This window comes from Filicampus tigris, chromosome 5 (genome assembly GCF_054856515.1).
Source record: "Filicampus tigris isolate MCC_2025a chromosome 5, RoL_Ftig_1.0, whole genome shotgun sequence".
NCBI classification, from domain to species: domain Eukaryota; kingdom Metazoa; phylum Chordata; class Actinopteri; order Syngnathiformes; family Syngnathidae; genus Filicampus; species Filicampus tigris.
The window spans coordinates 7,085,328-7,103,290 of record NC_141221.1 but is presented as its reverse complement, the minus strand read 5'-3'; the positions used below and the strand labels follow the sequence as shown (position 1 = coordinate 7,103,290).

The window sequence follows — 17,963 nt, the reverse complement described above, 5'->3', positions numbered from 1 at the left end:
CATGCGTACTTACTCTTTGTAGGTGCTCGTCTCGGGATCTTCCGTCATCACGTCATGCAAAGACTCGACACAGATGTTGATAATGCCACAAAACTTGTCCTGGATCACACTGTATGACACACAGACAATGGGGTCACTAGTCATGGTCGCTGGTGGCACTCGAACAGGTTTGTATCCAGGAAGAGTAATGAGAGCAACATCATAAAGAAGAGTCACAATCTGTTAAATCCAGCCATTGATTAAGTGGCTGTCAAAAAAACACATGGCCGCACGAAGAAAAGTTGATCAATTCCATCTATCAATGCTCATTCTAGCGCTTCTTTGACTAGGAATCGCCCTCGATACTTCCCTTCTAACATTTGAAATTAACCTTTCTATTTGCGACATACACACACTTCAGAGAGCAACTTAATACACCACAGTTCGGAGAACAATAACGGCAGAAGGCCAATGAAAAAGAAATTAGGCCAAAACAACCTTGGAAGGCTTGCGGAGGCTGAATGCATTAATAATATGCATATACTTGATGGAACGAATGCATCTCGTTTTATTACCAGTACTTTAAAACGAGTCCAGAAAACAAATGAGTAAAAATACATCAAAATTGGAAGGCCACGCAATCGCCGCTGCATACTGCTATCCAATTAAACCACACAGTTAAATATATCTGTCAATTGTCATTTTATCCAGCGTCTCCTGTAATTACTTGTCTAATGTCTGACCGGTACTGCTGACGACTCGTGCTTTTAATTCAAGACAGTGAAATTTGTGAAAGCCAACAAGCTTGCATGTAAAAGACAAACAGGACAGCCAAGTCAATCGTCGTTGTGGCCCCAGCTAATTTCAGATTTTATTATTGCAACACTGCACTCACTGGTGAAAGCTGTTGAAGAGCACTGCAGTACCCGAAGCACATACCATTGGAACCAAAGCAATATTCTCTTTTAAATACTGTGGTCCCCACCACTTTTACACATTTCGCCAATAGCACGCAGCATTTAAGATCGTAATTCAAAATAAATTTTAAAAAAATCATGGCTCACATTCCAAAAACAAGTGAGCTGTGATTGGTAGTTACCTGAGCCCTGAGCAACTGTGATGTCATTTTCATCGACAGAAGTGGCAAAATGGCCGCCCACTGAGATGGCTAAAAGTGGGTGGATTTCTCATATTCCACAAACGCAATATTTATCAGAATGAATGATAAATAGGCACAATAGGTACAAAAAACTGTACTGCAAAATACAAAGGACGGATTATAATAAAACAAGGAAAACTAATATTGCTTACATTTACTTCTCAGAGGGGATATCCTGATCCGATCATGTGATTTTCAGCTGATCCGTATCGGGTGAAAAAGATTGTTTTTTTATTATTTTCTGAACATTTAAAGGTCACAGAGCTACAGAATAACCCAGATGTGCAAATATATTGCCAAATAGTACATTAGTAGCTTAGTTTTTATATTACACAATGTTACTTTTTTTTTTTCTGTCGCAATGTAGTTAGTGTGACGCACACAACCACAGACATGACACTCTCCTCCGCTGTGGACAGCTCTCCTGCAGGCAGAGACAGAGCGGTGAGTTTGTCTTCGTAGCTTGTTTGGAGGGAGAGGCAAGTCAAAACGATACTCCTTAAATAAGTCTGCCTTGCCTGATAAAAAAAAAATAAGCCTGCTCGCTAAACGGCATCATGCAAAAGTTGAGAGAGCTTGACGGACAGGTTAGCAATCGTGACACACCCAAACAATATAACTTCAAATGGAAGTTTAGCGAGTGTACGTCACTGTATGTCAGCAGAAAATCTATTCCCACTCCCTCAGACCAGGCTAGGAGTGATAGAAAGGGGATGGATGCAACCCGCCAAATGCCGGTGATTGACTGACAGAAGTGTCTTACCTGTTGTCAGACGGTAAGAGGGAAAGCAGTGCCAGAGAGGACAGCTTCCTCCTTTCAGGCTGAGTGATGTTGTCCATGCGGTCCACCCACATTTCAATCACGCTGCTTAACAACTGGTCAATCTGGTAAAGCAAAGAGATGGCAAGCCATGTTTCAAAACACAGGGCTAAAAGAAGGGAGTGGAAATTAACAGCCTTTGAGGGTGCCTGAATTAATCTCGTTGTTTATGAGAATTGACCTTCCCTTTTTTCTTTGCCTCATTGAACAGCCAGCATAGAAGAGAGGCGCTTGGCACCGTAGAGTGACAGCTGAGGGATTTTTCCAAAAGCCTATTCTTTCCTTTTATCCATTTAGATTAAGGCCAAACTATAAACAGTAGGTGATTAATTTCCCTCTAGTTGGGGCAAAAACAATTTCAAAGTTTCAGAATAAAAGGGGCTGTAGCTTTGACTCAGTGCCTGGAAATGGTACCATTTGCAATTCCATGGCTCATCACTTTGAGCCCAGTTTCTGATTGATTCACTTTTCACAGGCACTTTGAGGTGGTGTCTTTAACGGGCGTTGAAAGAGACTGCTGAGGAGACGGAAATGAAGGACAGGCACTGATTCTCACCTCCTGGCCACACTCGGAAGCCATCTGAGTGAGCAGCGATGAGAAGAAGCTGGAGTTCTGCAAAAGGATGCGGCCCATGATGCCCAAGTAGGTGGACATCACCACGGGGTATCTCTGTACAAAACAAAAAAGCTTAATGCATATAAAGAAATGCTTACACACGCTTTAAATAGGGTAACAAATGGTTGGCTAGGCTCGGGAGAGTGTTTGTGTTGGTGCTCTTTGCGACCGAAAAGGACCGAAAAGTATGTGACTAGGACCGAGGTTATTCATAATGTAAACGCATAACAGTGCGTTTAAAATCACCAGATAAGACATGCTGTATTACCACAGGGATGTTTACTTACTCAAATGCAGATTGGAAAAGGTATCTACTTTTTGAAGGACTATTTGTGCCCACGTGTATCAAATAATAATGAGCATATTACAATTTATATCAAGTCAAAGTGGTGTTAAAACAAAATAAGAAGGTCTATTATGGAGAAGCGCGGAGAAAAAAAAAAAATCGCAGCATGCTGGGTTGAATGCATAAATTGAGTATTTGAACAAACAAGAATGCACAAGACATTGTGGAGGAACCAAATGTCAGAGTTTATGAAATGTAATTGTTGCTAACAGTTGACATAATAGATTGACGTCTGCGTGTGAAGAATAGGCAAAAGAAAGACATTTATATTTTTAAAGCGCACGACTCGCTCGGTGACTAATTGTGGCACAGCATCTATTAGAAACACAGCCACCAATTGAGTCAAATTTGTGTTTACAACCATGTGCATAGAGTAATTGCAGTCGAGTGGGACAACACACCTCGCCGTTCACAACACCTCTGAGGACAGCTGGCAGCAGGGGCTGGAACATGTGGGCGCCTAGTATAGGGCTAACCTTTAAAGCTATTTCTACCACCTGGCGAAACACAGAAGGGCGAAGTTGAAGTACAAAGCGGCAAGGAGAATCACAGGAAAAAGAGGAAGCCGGTTATGTAAATATATTTTAAAATAAATAAGTAACACACAGACATCTGACGATGGAAAAGACGGCTGGGGGACATTGGGAAGGAATAAAGTCAGTCAGAAAAAGAGCTGGGAAAATCTTTGCTTTTAATTGGGGCTGCGACCTGCAGTTTGACATGAAAAGTGAGTCCTTCAAATGTTAAGACATTTCAGTGAGGTCCAAATGAAAGCTGGAATCCAAAGAGGAACCGGCTTCAATGCTTAAGTAAAAACACAAGCAAGACAATTACAGAAGACTCCCACTTAATGTTTATTTTTAGTGTAGTGTGCTTGCAAAAAATAAGTAAATAAAAAGAAGACCCCCTACTAAACCTGACTGTGTCTCACTAAAAGTCATAGCTTTGTTGATTTCCCGGACTTCAAATGAATCCAATAAATAAGCACTCCTCATACCACCTCATTAGCCTTCACACAATTAAACCTCCGCAGGAATCATCAGTGGCATTTCCCTGCACACTGTGTAATTAATTAGCTCAAGTGTGAATGACCAAAAGGAGAAGACATATGAACACTATGTCAGTCAGACTCTGATATTATACATTCATATGAACTTTTAAAAAACAAAAACGCGCAGATGTCGCAAGGGGCACTTGTGTTGTGTCACTGAGTGCCACTGTGTGGGCTGACGTTTTCCTTGTAGCCAGAACAAAGGAGCACCATGTACATTAAGTATGCTCTCTGCATACAAGGACCACTAAAGCACAAAAGTCATGCTGCAATGTTAGTGGAGGATGAAGAAATACTGTCTGTATTGGACTGCTGCTGCTGCACAGAAAAGAAAAGGGGTTTGAATTTGTATGCAAGAACGCGCCGTATCCTATTACGGTACTAACTTCCACTAGTGCAGTCGTGAATACAGTGAACAGTTGCATGAAAAAGGCATCTCGGTCATAAATATTTAAAAAAAAAAAAAAATCAAATGAAAACATTGAGGCGGTAACCAAGCATGCTACTTGTGCCACATGTCAACGTCCTTAGGCTGCTGCCCAAATTACTTCATTGCATTCCGTTGGTAACCTAAAAATGCCGTATGTCAGTACCAATGCAAACTAAGGAGCCCCAAAGTAGGAACAGACAATTCCTACCTTCAGAACTTGGACCTGTCCCTCATTTGTGATGTCTTTCAGCAGATCACAGAAGGACTGACATAAAGATTCGGCATAGTTCTACAAAAATAACCACAAGAAAGCATGTAAACACTGTGAAGGTGAAATGGCAAGGAACAGACTTAATTTATGACAAATGCTGCAAATACTGCAAATTGTATATATATATATGTAGATTGATAACAGGACTTCGGAACATTTAGAGATAGCCACCTATCCCATGAAAAATCTATTTTTTGTCGTAATTACAATACTGGGTAAACTCTATCTTATCCCAGCAGGCTTTGGGTGAGAGATGGGTTACACCCTGGACTGGTCGCCAGGCAATTGCAGATTCATCTTTCAATCTTGCTTAAAAAGTCAATTATTCATTTATGAAGGGTGTGGATGGAATACAACAATCCCCCACGTATTTACGGTTCACTATTCACCAATCACCTATTCCGCAAATAGAGTGTCATACATTCACGTAGTGTTTATGCATCAAATTATGTTTTTGAGCCTCCAATTGAGCGTTGTGTATGTCTCACCTGGAGGAATTCCGTCGGAGATAAGTAAAGGTAGGCATTGACAATCTGGAAGCATGTGCGCAGGTTCTCCGAGCTCAACTCTGCAGAAAAAAGAGCATGTTAAAACGTTACTGCACCGTTTGTAAAGCTGTGATTAATAATATCGACAGAGATGCAAAAGGAAGGGGAAAAAGGACAAGGGCATTCGTGAGTAAATGGCTCAGCACACAAGAGTGTTAAACATGCCGTTTACAGGGGAAAGCACAGTGCATGGACCTAAATCACAATCTGTGTTCGACTTTGGAGCTTCCACTGTGTCATGAATTAAACAAAAAGCAGGAAGATAACTACATTTGCTCAGCAACAGGTATTGGGGGTGTAATGAAAGCTAATTTAGACAATGCCCATAGTATGAAAAAGAGATCAACTAGAAAATCAGATGGATGGGCTTTTCTAATGACCCCTTTCAGGATATGCAGGATGCGAGCAATTGAACAACACAGCTTCGGGCTTACGTGACTCCAGAGAGACTGATCATCTGCCAGCGTTAATGTACGGCGCAATATTAACAAGAGCTTTATTTTAATTACTAAACACCTCTGACAACTTCATTATAGGCAAGCATAACATCTTTCATACTTGACCTTCAGTGTTTGTCTGACCTCATTGAAGCTTGTTGACATTCAAGCCAGTGTTTGGGGAAGTACAATCACCATCTTTGATTTTCGTTCATTTATGTTATTCGTTATGTTGTTCCTTGTGTTTTTCTGCTTCACACTTTGTAGTTTGTAAAAGTAATTCATTGTTTTCATTATTTATTCTTTAATAATTGTGATATGGTATTCCTTTAATATCAATTGTTTGCATTATTTATTCTTTATTAATTGTAATATGGCATACCTTTATTTTTACTCCATCCTCGCTCATTTGGTTTAAATTATTGATATTTTATAAGTCAAATTTTGTCATGTCAATCACGTTTGGGTTGACTGCCGCTTTCAGGACTTTCAAGATCAATTTTCAAGTTTCTCCAGTACCCTTCAAAAGGTGAAAACCAGTGTTAATCAATCCATAGCCCTTTTGTTTGAATGCTGTCTGTAGGAAAAATACAGAAAATCTGCTAAAACCTAAGCCTAACACTGAACCAACAATTACATTAACTGAATGGGGCATAGAAAGTGTAGCAGTTTCAGTAGACTAGTCAATGTCATTGATGTTTCAAACATGTCTCCATTTGTGTTGTTTTATCAAATGTCTTTTTTCCCCTTACTTACAGCACTCAATGTCATCGAACAGCATGGATTGATTAACACCGTATTTCTGCTGGTAAAATACATGCGATAAAAAATAAACGTACCCTCAAAATGTCGACAATTTTCAAATCTTGCCGCGTGAACCAGGCTTAAGGTAGAATGATGATTTTTCGTTTTTGTAATATACAACCTGTATTTCAAAGGAGAACTCATAAAATACACGCAAACAGTTGACATACTAAAATAGAGCAAGACAGCAATTTGAATACAAAAAATACTGCAAAAAATTGAAAGCTATTTTAAATCATGTCCTGGTGTCTGGTATTATTTGCTGGAGAGAATGGATAAAATGTTAACCGACATGCTTTCTGTCCCAGGCGGTGAACAAGTGTGACCTAGAATTTGAGACCAGCTATTCTAAAACGGTGCAGTGTATGGTGGGTTTCACAGGACCACAGGCCTCTCACTGTCAATAACATCAGTCACAGCTGGCACGAGCAATTTTCTGTTGACCCACATTGGAAAGGATCCTGATCTGTTTCTTCCAGGTCAGTTACTTTTATGAGGCAAGACCCAATTGCTGCACGCATGCTTTTTTGGTCCAGAGAGCTTTGATTTCCTCTCCCTCGTTCTGGTCAGAACAACAAGGATGGATTCTCTAGGAGACCGATACCTTTCATATTCATTGTGCAATACCTGTGACTAACATTGCCGTAAGGAAATTGAGCTCTGATTGCTCCACTGTCTGGAGACGTGTACACGCTTTTGGTTTGGTCCAGCCAAATTTACAAGCGCAGAAGGGTCTGAATCTAAATGAACAAGGTGCTTTTATGATTCAAACATGCCAGAGCCAATATTTTTCCCCAGCAGATCTAGACATGAAGCAGTCTGAATGTGTGAAAATCTGCAATTCAAAGAGAAATTGATCGGGGGGGTATTAGTGTCCCACACACAAAGAGAATTATGAACTGAACCACTCACTCAGCAACATTCAGGCATCAAGCAGAGGCGACAAGGAGATCGCCTGGAGACTTCCCGAACGACCAATAGCCTACTCTTGGATTAAATTCACAAGAGGGAACCAATGAGACTTATCTAATAAGTGTCAAAATCATTGCACAGCCAAAATGTATGTGGGCTTGCATGGGCTCCATCTTAGTAGAAAAAGGAGAGGGAGTGTGTGGTTGTTAAAGCCCGTACCCCACTGAGGGGCAAACGTGTGCGAGTGTTTGGGAAGGTAGCGAATGTTGCGTTCTCGTCAAGGTTTGTCAGGGTTCGTGAGGGTTTTCAAGGTCGCAAACGTTCGCCAAACGCTCTCCAGACATTCGCCTGTACTTTTCTTGTCGCAAGGGAATTTTGAACGTGTTCAAAATATTACATTTCTATTTAAACTATAGACATTTTTGGTCTGGCTAATTGAACCATATGACACTGAAAAATGAAATATAATCAAATCAATAACAACATGAATTCAAGGACACAATATTTGAAACACTTTAACCGACACAATAAAAACCAAACCATGAATGCAGATTTCTTGTTTTTGAATCAACATAAGGAAGTCAGGATCAATGGCTACAATGAGCATATTTTGCAGTACACAGAAATTCAAAGCGGGGTGGGAACCATGATTCGACAACTCAGCTCCTGCTTAGAGTGCAGGGGGTGCCCGGCCCGCCATCGGACTGTCCTCCCGTGCTGCTCCCTGCCAGCCAGCCAACCAACCCAGCCCTGGCTCCGAGGCAACCCGGTCAATCCTGCCAGTAGCATAATTGCTTGTTTCAAAGACGAGGGCATGCAACTCTAATGATACGTTCAGATAATATCGTGACGCTTGTCTCACATGTGTTGGTTCGTGTGGGTGACTACACCACGGTTGCTTTGAGCCGATAGGAGAAGGGGCTCTCCTCAGCCGTCAGAAAAATGAAAAATAAAAGTTTGAACGAGTTATCAGGGCGAAATAGGTGAAACGTTTTGCTTCAAGCGCATCACCCGGCACACAACCGCGCCTGATTACACAAACTGCATTGACTATATACAGTATGAAAACGCGCCGCCGGAAACTCTGCACGTGCATTCTGTCGGACTGTAGCATCAGTACACATGGACCATAACCTCAACTTGTAACCTTCCAAGCCTTTGTATGATCGCAAGGACTCATCATTGTAGTTCTCCCCATCTGCCGTTGCGGTAGTTGTAAAAAGCACTCCTGGTGCTTGATAGGGATCTGTAATATCCAACCTGTACAGCTTGCACACGTATCTCATATCCTGTGGATTCACTTGGACAGAATGTTGAGCGATAAATGCTAATTTTATTACTGCTCTCCACTGTAAATCCTTCACCTGCCACCGCTACTATCCTGCCAGCATGGCTACATAAACAAATACATGGAGGGATCAGTCACATGCCATCCAGAACTCTATACTCCCGGCACACATGGTGACAATGAGAGTGTCACTGCCATTTACTGTGTAGTAGTAATAGTAGTGGTGCCATTACACTTACCTAGTATGAAGAAAAATAATTTGAAAAATCAGGTTCTCCGGGGTCACACAACCTCCCCCGGAGGCTTGTGTCCTACTATTTGAGAAGGACTGACTTAAACTCACAGATCGGCCCCAAAGATCCTGATTGTGTAGTAGACATTTTGACTTTTTGAGTACTTTCCATAATGTACAGGGGATCTTCAGTTTACAACAGTTCTAATTTTAAAGGAAGCCATGAGAAAATAGTAGATATGAAACATGAGAACGCAAGGAGTAAAAATGTATCAAATCAGCCAGACAAAATAGTACCTTGCAAGGAACGGTAGCTTGAGTAAGACACATAAGCCAAAGGGCAAATATTTACACCAAACGTGCTTAGCTTGAAAGTAAGCTGACAGACTAAACGTCTCTAACATACAGAATAATAATAGCTTAATATGAATGAAGTGCACTAAGACGCCCTTCTGCAGGAAATAGAACCCTTCAGAGGACCTGAAGGGACTTGGTAAGAGCCTGTTGCCTCGAGCTGATCAGACATAATAAACAGCATCTAATAAGTTTGGTTTTGGGCACCTGGGTTGAGCAGCTATGATAAACAGCATCCAATATGTTTTCATGAATCTTCAGCCCGCCACAACGGGGCAAAAAAGATAATACATGCTACCGTCTGTGCAGGTACACAGTGTATCCCTCAGGATTTTTTTAGTCAGCACATGCCGGCACATGAATATTCACCTCAACGAAATACACTAAGCGGAAATGTATCACAGCACACAAACAGAAAGCATCCATTTCAAACAGACACCAAACACACATGCAGAGATGAGAGCAAACTTTGGAAAGTAATTCTTAATACAAAGCGGCAGTAAACAAGAGTAGAACTAATGCCTCACAACAACAAATGCCTGACCACGAGAGGCCATTCGTTTTGTTCAGGAACAAGGCAAAGGCGGAAAAAAAACAAATGAGCCTGGCGTCACATATGGCACTCATAATAAAAGACGAGCACAACATGTCCACAACACCGCGTAAAGTAAACGAATGCCCCTGTGCAAGTTATTGTACATGGTCACCGTCTGATGAAAGCCATGTTTCTGTATTTTGCACGTTCTCCTGCACGTATTCTTAAATGTTTGCGAGCTCAACAATCTACAACATGAAAAGAAATGTTCTGCTAAGTTCATAAATACCTCTTTAGACCTAAGAAATGTCCTTCAAATCCCACTTCTTTAGCCCACATCTACCCCAGTCACTCTCGAATGAAGACGACTGAGGATTCCCAAGGCGCCCTTACTTTTTTGTTACTAAACAAGTACAGACAACCTTGGCTAATGAATGAATGGAATGTTTTAAGTAAAAGGGTAAACTTCTGGTGAAATAAATCTGACTGATGTGTGCAGGTCAGAAATCGGGTGACGAAATTACCCATTAATTTAATTTATGCATCATTTTTGAAGACGTGAGTTTTTGCAGGGACATTTTGATTTTCTACAAGCTGAGAGGAACATAAACTGCAAGTATCTGCTTGTCACAGGAAGCCATATTTACCCATGCACGTTAAGACATGGACACTCCGGACAAGTTTGTATAAACAGTCCCTTTCACTCCGCCAATTAAAGCTGGAAATTTTCTAGAGTTTTCCCATCGACATTGAGTGGCACGGGAAGAACATACCGACCCACAAATTATTTTGTCAACTTTGGAGGTGAATTCCAAGGTGAGATGGCAGCTGTGTGAAAGCCGGAACAGTTGTATGCTGTTGTTTCAGTAATTACGTCTTCATTTGCATTCTGAATTTATTCACAATAGCCCCGCTGTTTTCAGAGAGGAACATTAAGCCTTCAATAGGCCTTTACCCCTAAGTGTAAGCAGTGCCCTGAACCAAGCACTTGCTCAAAATGCTTGACACACACCTGCAATACAGAAGGAATGAACTATGAATGTGAATGTAAAACAATCGAGGGTAAAAGTGAGAAGAATTTCATGCTTGTATCTTTGAATCAAACATAATTAGCATTTAATTCACATCTACTCACGAAGCATTCACTTTTAACTGGCTGAGTACTGGGCAAAGAGCTGCATTTTGTTTCGTGTGATGACATTTTCTGTGGTGCACTTTACGGCAAGTCAAACAACAAACTTAAAATTAAAACTAAAACAAAATTAAAAGTAAATTCAACCATACTCTTAAAATCATTACTATACAAAGATAGTAATATTGTCAAGAAATGTTATTACTTTCACATGCAAGTAACTAGTAATATTTAATGTTACATTTTGGAAGTACCTTGCTCAACACTGGTAACGGCAAACTTGACGTCCGTTTTCGGCATTTGGGCTTGCCTTATTACAGTTTTGATGCTTGCCTCTAAAATCACCAACACCAACCCAAAATCACATTCAGTCGCTAATTTAGGACTCTAACAAATAAAGCCAGCTGTTAGCATTAGCAACAAGTGCCCGGCTGGTACTTCAACAGCTGTTCCTTGTCATTCTTTCTTTTTCAATATTGTGGACCTAAATTACTTTGTAATGCGCACTCCATGTTTAAAGGAACGGAATGCGCCTTAAATTGCACTTTGAGGTCTTTTTCATTATGAAGAAGAAAAAAACCTTTTGAAATAAAACTCTAAAACTCATTTATTGTATAAAACTTTTGCTCATTAGGTTAATTTTAAGAAAAAATGCGTCTCAAATTGTCTGGCAGGTTACCTTGTTATTTTATATACAGCACCACATATAAAATAAGAATGTATCCTGACTTATATTGCGTTAAGTTGCATTCTTAAAGTGGAAGTCAACCGAAAGATTTTTTTTTCAAGAATATGTTCAATGCAGACCCACTAGTTTAAACACGGCCTTCTTATTAATATTGCATTTGTGGAATGAGTTAAGCAGCAAAATCCACCTGGTTTTAGCCATCTCAGGGGGCAGCCATTTTGTCACTTCTGTCGACTGAAAATGACATCACAGTTGCTCAGGGCTCAGATAACGACCAATCACGGCTCAGTCAAAAAAAAAAACAGGTGAGCTGGCATTGGTCGTTACCCAAGTCCCGACAAACTGATGTCATTTTCAGTTGACAGAAACTCTTCACGAGAAGACAGAAGTTGATACTCAAACCGAGAACCTCAGAACTGCGAAGTATAGAAGATAACCACTCGGTCATTGACAAACTATATTCGATTAAATGATTACATGTGACCTTTTTCAGCCAGAAGTAAAGTTTGAGAAAACATTTGATGTTAGGGGAAATACTTTTAATCATGACTTACTCGTTGGGAATGCTGGTTTGCATGTAAATAGAGTGTTATTAAATCAACTGAATCAATTCGATCGCAAGCAGAGGCACTGTTGAGTCAGTGTCAACTGGTTTGCTATCAGAAGAAGGACCATTTTATTCCGCTCCTTTAAAAGTATTATTTCAAAAGGAAAACATCCATCCCGACTTTTGATGCAGGTATTTTTTTACATCTACGACTTCGGCTACTATTGATAAGTTACGTCCAACCTAGTGTGTGCGGACCTGAAGAATTGCCAATTCAAGCAGATATTCACATCAAAATGTGGAAACAATGAATCCTCATTCTGGATTCAAGTAGGGTCATCCATGTCAGAGCACTGGAGCCTGGACCTGATAAGATTTTTTATCATTTGCTACTTGCTAGTACAAATGAAGCCAGGGAACCCCAGGTGTCCATGAATGAATATAAACAGCTTGACAAAATAGAACACAGTCTGAGTATAGCAAACAAATTTGCTTTCATTTTCCATGCAGCCGTTCTACAACACTTCACACTGACGCAAATATGTCAATGAGGTAGGTGTCTTGTTTTTGCAGATTTCTTTTTTTCTCCATAAATTATGTTTATCCAAACAAATTTGCAATACAGGTTCACTTTTATGAAAAAAAATGTGAGAAAATAAATACAGGTTTCAAAGTCTTATGCAAGAACCATTAAAGACGTGTATGATGAATTTTGCTTACCAGCCCCCTAGATCTCTAGTATGTTAAAAACGTAAATAAATATGTGGTCCTATCATACAAAATTTCACTGTTAAAAATGGGCAATAAAATAATTTTTGCAAAAACATAAGAGTATGTAGTCACGCAACAAAAGAGGAAATCCTCTGGTACTAAATTCTGTTTGGCGAGAAAATAGTACATGTTTTTGTTTCAAAATACAATGTGTAAATAAACCTTAGTTGAAAGCTTAATACACAACAAAAGCAATTACAGTTCAAAGCTTTTAACGATGTGGCCCAATTGCCTTGCGAGGATTGCAATTACAAACCTGGAAAAGTTCGAGCAACCCTTTACAAAGTGGGCTGGTGCTGTCAGAACTGACTACCTTAATTTGTTTCAAAGCAGTGCATTCTACTACTCCTCTTACAAATATAGTAACATTAAATAAAACGGCTGTTAGATTAATGAACACTTGAGCTGTCAGTGCTATGCTGACAACAACAACAACAACAACAACAAAAAAACCCCGCTGCTGTTTATGCGTCTTCTTGTCGGTGCTCGACACACGGCTGAAATGCGTCCTACTTGGGGGGCGAGGTGGCAGTATTACACAGAGAAAAATGTTCGTTGAGTCAGGCCAAGGCAAGGCTCTTGACATTCTAATTAGGGAATTTGTTGCTCCAGTTTAGCGGTGATGGAGCGAGGCTCTTTTATCAGGCAGGCCAGGCCACATACCTGGCAAGCTGCGACACCAATCCCAGCCAGACGCTTTTCTATGGCCCACATCTCTGCACTGCTCTCCATGGGCAAAAATAAATGAACCGCCGGATGCTGCGATAAAAAGGAGCCAAATGTGATAACTGACTAGTTTGACCGAAAAAAAGAAAAAAGAAGTGGAAAGTTCATTTACTGAATTTTCTATGGAGTTATGTGGAAATGCATGCTTAAAATAGTCTTCCCAACGCCCTACATATTTTCTGGTCGACTGCAATAAAGCGACAACCTTTTTTAAATGTGTGCTAATTTGTCTTGACCTGCTGCCATTATTCCAAGCTATCATCTTTCATTAGAGCAACTGGAGATTTGCTCTTGTAAGCGTATTCAAGGCAATTAAGCTTTAAAATTGCTAATGTGACTTCCTCCAGCCAAAAATAAATAAATGAAATAATCAATGCAAGAAGTGAAGGGTAGAAGCATTTTGGCTAGATAAGATAATGTGTTACTGCCAAGAACTACGTTTGGAAATATTTTGACATAAATTATAGAGGGAGTTTGCAGATTAAAAAAAAATACTTGTCATATGTTAAAACAGTAAAACCTGACAGAAGAATATTAATATTACAATCTCTGGCCGCAACTTCTGCCTCAAATTTTATTTTAATTATTGTCCTATGAGACAAGAATAGCCTGTCAGAAATAGTCGAGACAGAAGGTGTGACCGAGGGGCATTGCCATGGTTTTGCTGTGCACACAAGGGCGCACCGTGTCGAGGACAACCAACCATCAGTCTCGGATTCCTTGGCTGGAGTATTTACCTCTTGAGACAACAACCAAAGCACTCCGTGAGGGATAAGTCATGCTAGCAATGTAGCAGCTCTGACCAAGAACAGCTTGTTCCCTTATGTGCATTTCTTACAGCACACGTCTCATGCACACTGACGTTAGTGATGGCTGTGGTAAAGGACCCAAATTCAGATCGGGAATTTCAGATGAAGAGGCCCTCTGTGAATGTTTTTTTGTTCCTCCGACACACGGCGATGCCCCAAATACAGTATTAATCGACGAGACAGTGACAGGGATTTTACGGCTTATAATTCTTGTGGTATGAATTATAGAGAGTAATGACATTGTCAACCATCAAGCAACTTTAGGATGTCATGTTGAAACCTATACTATCAAACCCATACAAACAAATCAGGCAACCTTTTAATCCCAATTGTACTGGCCTAAATTTCAAGTAACACAGAGGAGGCAACTCTCAACTCTAACGCTCAAGTTTTACTTCAGAGTAAGGCTTAATTTGCCTCAGAAGAGCGAGATGCTTATTTGAAATTAAAAATTGATTTTGTTTACCATCAAGCAACGTTTCAGAATCAACAGTGACACATTACTTGACCTGAACGTAGCTAAATGCGTGTCTACGTTGCACCACAATCCACACTATCATTAGGGAACATACATTTGAGCCAAAGAGAGAACAAAGTTTAAGAACTTCAGAAGAGGCATGCGGTGTTGTCTCTTCAATACTTTTGCCTCTAACAGCAGAGTCAGCGTCTCCTCAGTGAAGAATGCATCCCAAAAGAGACATGGAGTGGGACAAGAGTCGGCTCTAAAATAAATTTAAGTGAGAGATAGGACTGAAAGGGACAGGATATTAAAACGTAAACGAGAGCACTGCGACAGGTCTCCATAGTAAGCTCAGCCAATGATAATAATAGTTGACAAAATCAGGTCAATCTTTTTTCCATGATGCTTGATATTTTTTTAAGGTGGGCATGGCCAGAACAAAATAACAACAAATCAATGTCATATTGAAAACTGTCCTGTGCCATTCACTTTTGGTGATGATGACGATGAAGCCCTCTGATGGAATGCTCTAAAAATGGTTTACTACAAATGCCTACTGAGCATTTGTGGCTTAAATGTTTGAAGTCGTTTTTTTCTTACAGGTCATCTTAGGCTTGCTTTGGTTTTAGAGTTGCAAAAGAAGTTGGATCTTAATGCTTTCACCACATATGACCCACAAGCCACAAGTTCCCCACAGCAGCTGCAGAGTGGAAGATGAAGATCTATGGCTGGTCCTGTCTGTCTTTTGCTCTTCCATCTAATTGATTCCAATCCATGCTGGGAATGATCAAACGCTCAAGTAAGCTAATAAGTCTAAACCAGTGTTCATATTAGTCTGTCACATTCAGTGCGCAGCAGAAGCACCAAATCAATACAGTTCCTCACCACACACAAAAAAAGCAGCATCCCGGTGCTCAATCACACAGTTCCTTTCTACCTCCCACCAGTCACTGGCCTGCTGACAGAGCTTTGTGTAGCCAGCGCCAAGATCATTACAGGCTGCTTAAGTGTGATGTAGTAACACCCAGGCTCATCACACAGGATCGCACAAATTTTCAGTCCTCATTCTGGAAATATCTTTGTGATTCCTCACAACAGGATCGTACAATGTCAAGAGATTGACTGCCCAGCTGTTTTTCATGCTTACAAATGTCATTCCTTCAGGAGCTTTCAGTCATCTGCTTCTGTGGGGTTACGTTACTTAAAAGTACAGTTACTTTTTCTGACCGTGAGTTAAATACAAACATATTTTGATGATATTGGCAAAGTGAGCGTTGTTTCACAACCAACAAGATTTTATCCACAAAAGATGTTGAGTTTCTTTCCGTTACACACTTGTCTATCAGAAAAGGATGTCACGAACAATTGTGGCATTGGCAGGCTTAAGAGTGTTAAAATTAAGTCTTTTTGATTGAAGGCCATCCATTCATCCATTAGCTGAGCAGCTTAATCCTTACGATGTAATTCAGGATCCTTTGTTAAAAAATTTGACTGCATGACAATAGCCAGCTATGCCCGCAGGTGCATACCTGTTATTGTTGATTATTACACTAAACAACAATAACATAAATAAAAATGTGATGACATTATTACAGGCCGTTCGTCTGTGTGGCATTTTTAACAGCGTTCAACAACCGATTTAAGGTTTATGTGTTGTGTAATTTATCATGACCATGACATCAATCCAGCCATCCGTCCATCCATAAAAATTTACAACCTAAACATTGAACCTGATAAAGATCGCACCTCAAACAGACGACCCCTTATATTCCCATCAGGAAAAAATAACAAGTGGAGTGTACTCTGCGGTGGCAATTTACTTTCAAGGTAGACCTGCGTTAAAACCAAACATCGCCTGCAGATCAGAGATGGCATCTGTGAAACAGAGGTTTCTGCAGTATGCAGCAAAAAGCTGAAATCCATTTTAAAATGTATACAAAAAGAACAAAGGATCGCGGGGGGAAAGCATAGAAACTATCCGACCAGAATGCAGTGATTCGCAGGAAGGGAGAGGACCAAGAAGGTTAGGGAGGAGTTGGACACCAAGTTTGAAGACATGCGGCACAAATATAACTGAGTACTGAACAAACACTATCTAAATAATCACAATAAAATACAAATAATGTGTATATACGGTATTCCTTGAGACAAGTCAAGGGTGTACCCTGCTTCTTGCCGCTGAGACCGCATAGAAAATGGATGAATCGATAACATGGTATTATTTAATACTATAAAAAATATATTTGCATGAATTAATAGTAATCGTTGAACAGCGGCCTGGCAATTTAAGTTTTGTATTTTCTATAAGCCGCACCTCTATATAAGCCACACCCACTATTTTTTTTCCAAAGAAATAATGGGGAAAAACCATATATGAGCCGCACCTTTATATAAGCCGCACCTATCTATGGTGAAACAATCGATATTTACTGCATTCACAGAACGATTTTGAACTGTAAATGTACATGAACCTGAACAGATTCTTTCCTAACAGTGCTTTTTAACACAGCAGCAACTTCGCTGATTAAAACGGAACAGAAGCAAGAGAAAATAAAGTACTCATCTTCATTTCACTGCCCGCTGCCACTCCAGTTTGTCAGTTAACGTCCACCTTTTAATGCTCTACTTCCACATACCACCTAATGCATAACCTAGTGCATAGCGCCCTTGCCTGTTGAACTCCTCCACCGGCAGTCACATCCTGTTGATTGGCAATTGTATTCTATTGTATTGTAATTCCGGTTAGAGTGCCCCTATCAGCGGAAGAAAAATCGACAGAATAGCCGCACCTTTATATAAGCCGCATGGTTCAAAACCTAGGAAAAAAGTAGCGGCTTATAGTTCGGAAAATATGGTAACTAAACGGCCCTGGTCACAATCTGAGGAATTATTTTACACTGTTGAGCTGCTTTATCATTCATCTCTCCTTCGGGAGTGTGTGAATTGGTTCTTTGTGGTGTATTGCAGACTATAGACAACAGCACAATGAAAGTCAATTTCTGCCTTGGGGATAGAATACAATAGAAGCAAGAAGTTATTTTTGTAAAT

General features: G+C 40.2%; 1 protein-coding gene across 2 annotated transcripts in view; it reads right to left on the bottom strand.

The window, feature by feature from the left end:
• The window catches only part of ipo11 (importin 11), a 94,374-nt gene that overhangs the window by 15,210 nt on the left and 61,201 nt on the right, over nucleotides 1-17,963 (bottom strand). For both annotated transcript variants that reach the window (XR_015086711.1, XM_086029748.1), the window contains exons 23-28: nucleotides 5,161-5,240; nucleotides 4,610-4,690; nucleotides 3,322-3,417; nucleotides 2,515-2,628; nucleotides 1,902-2,023; nucleotides 14-109 (exon numbers count right to left, since the gene is read on the bottom strand). Coding sequence is in view for 1 of the 2 variants with exons in the window: in XM_086029748.1 (XP_085885874.1) it covers nucleotides 14-109; nucleotides 1,902-2,023; nucleotides 2,515-2,628; nucleotides 3,322-3,417; nucleotides 4,610-4,690; nucleotides 5,161-5,240 (589 nt within the window). In the remaining variant the exon portion in view is untranslated. The remainder of the gene's footprint in view (nucleotides 1-13; nucleotides 110-1,901; nucleotides 2,024-2,514; nucleotides 2,629-3,321; nucleotides 3,418-4,609; nucleotides 4,691-5,160; nucleotides 5,241-17,963) is intronic.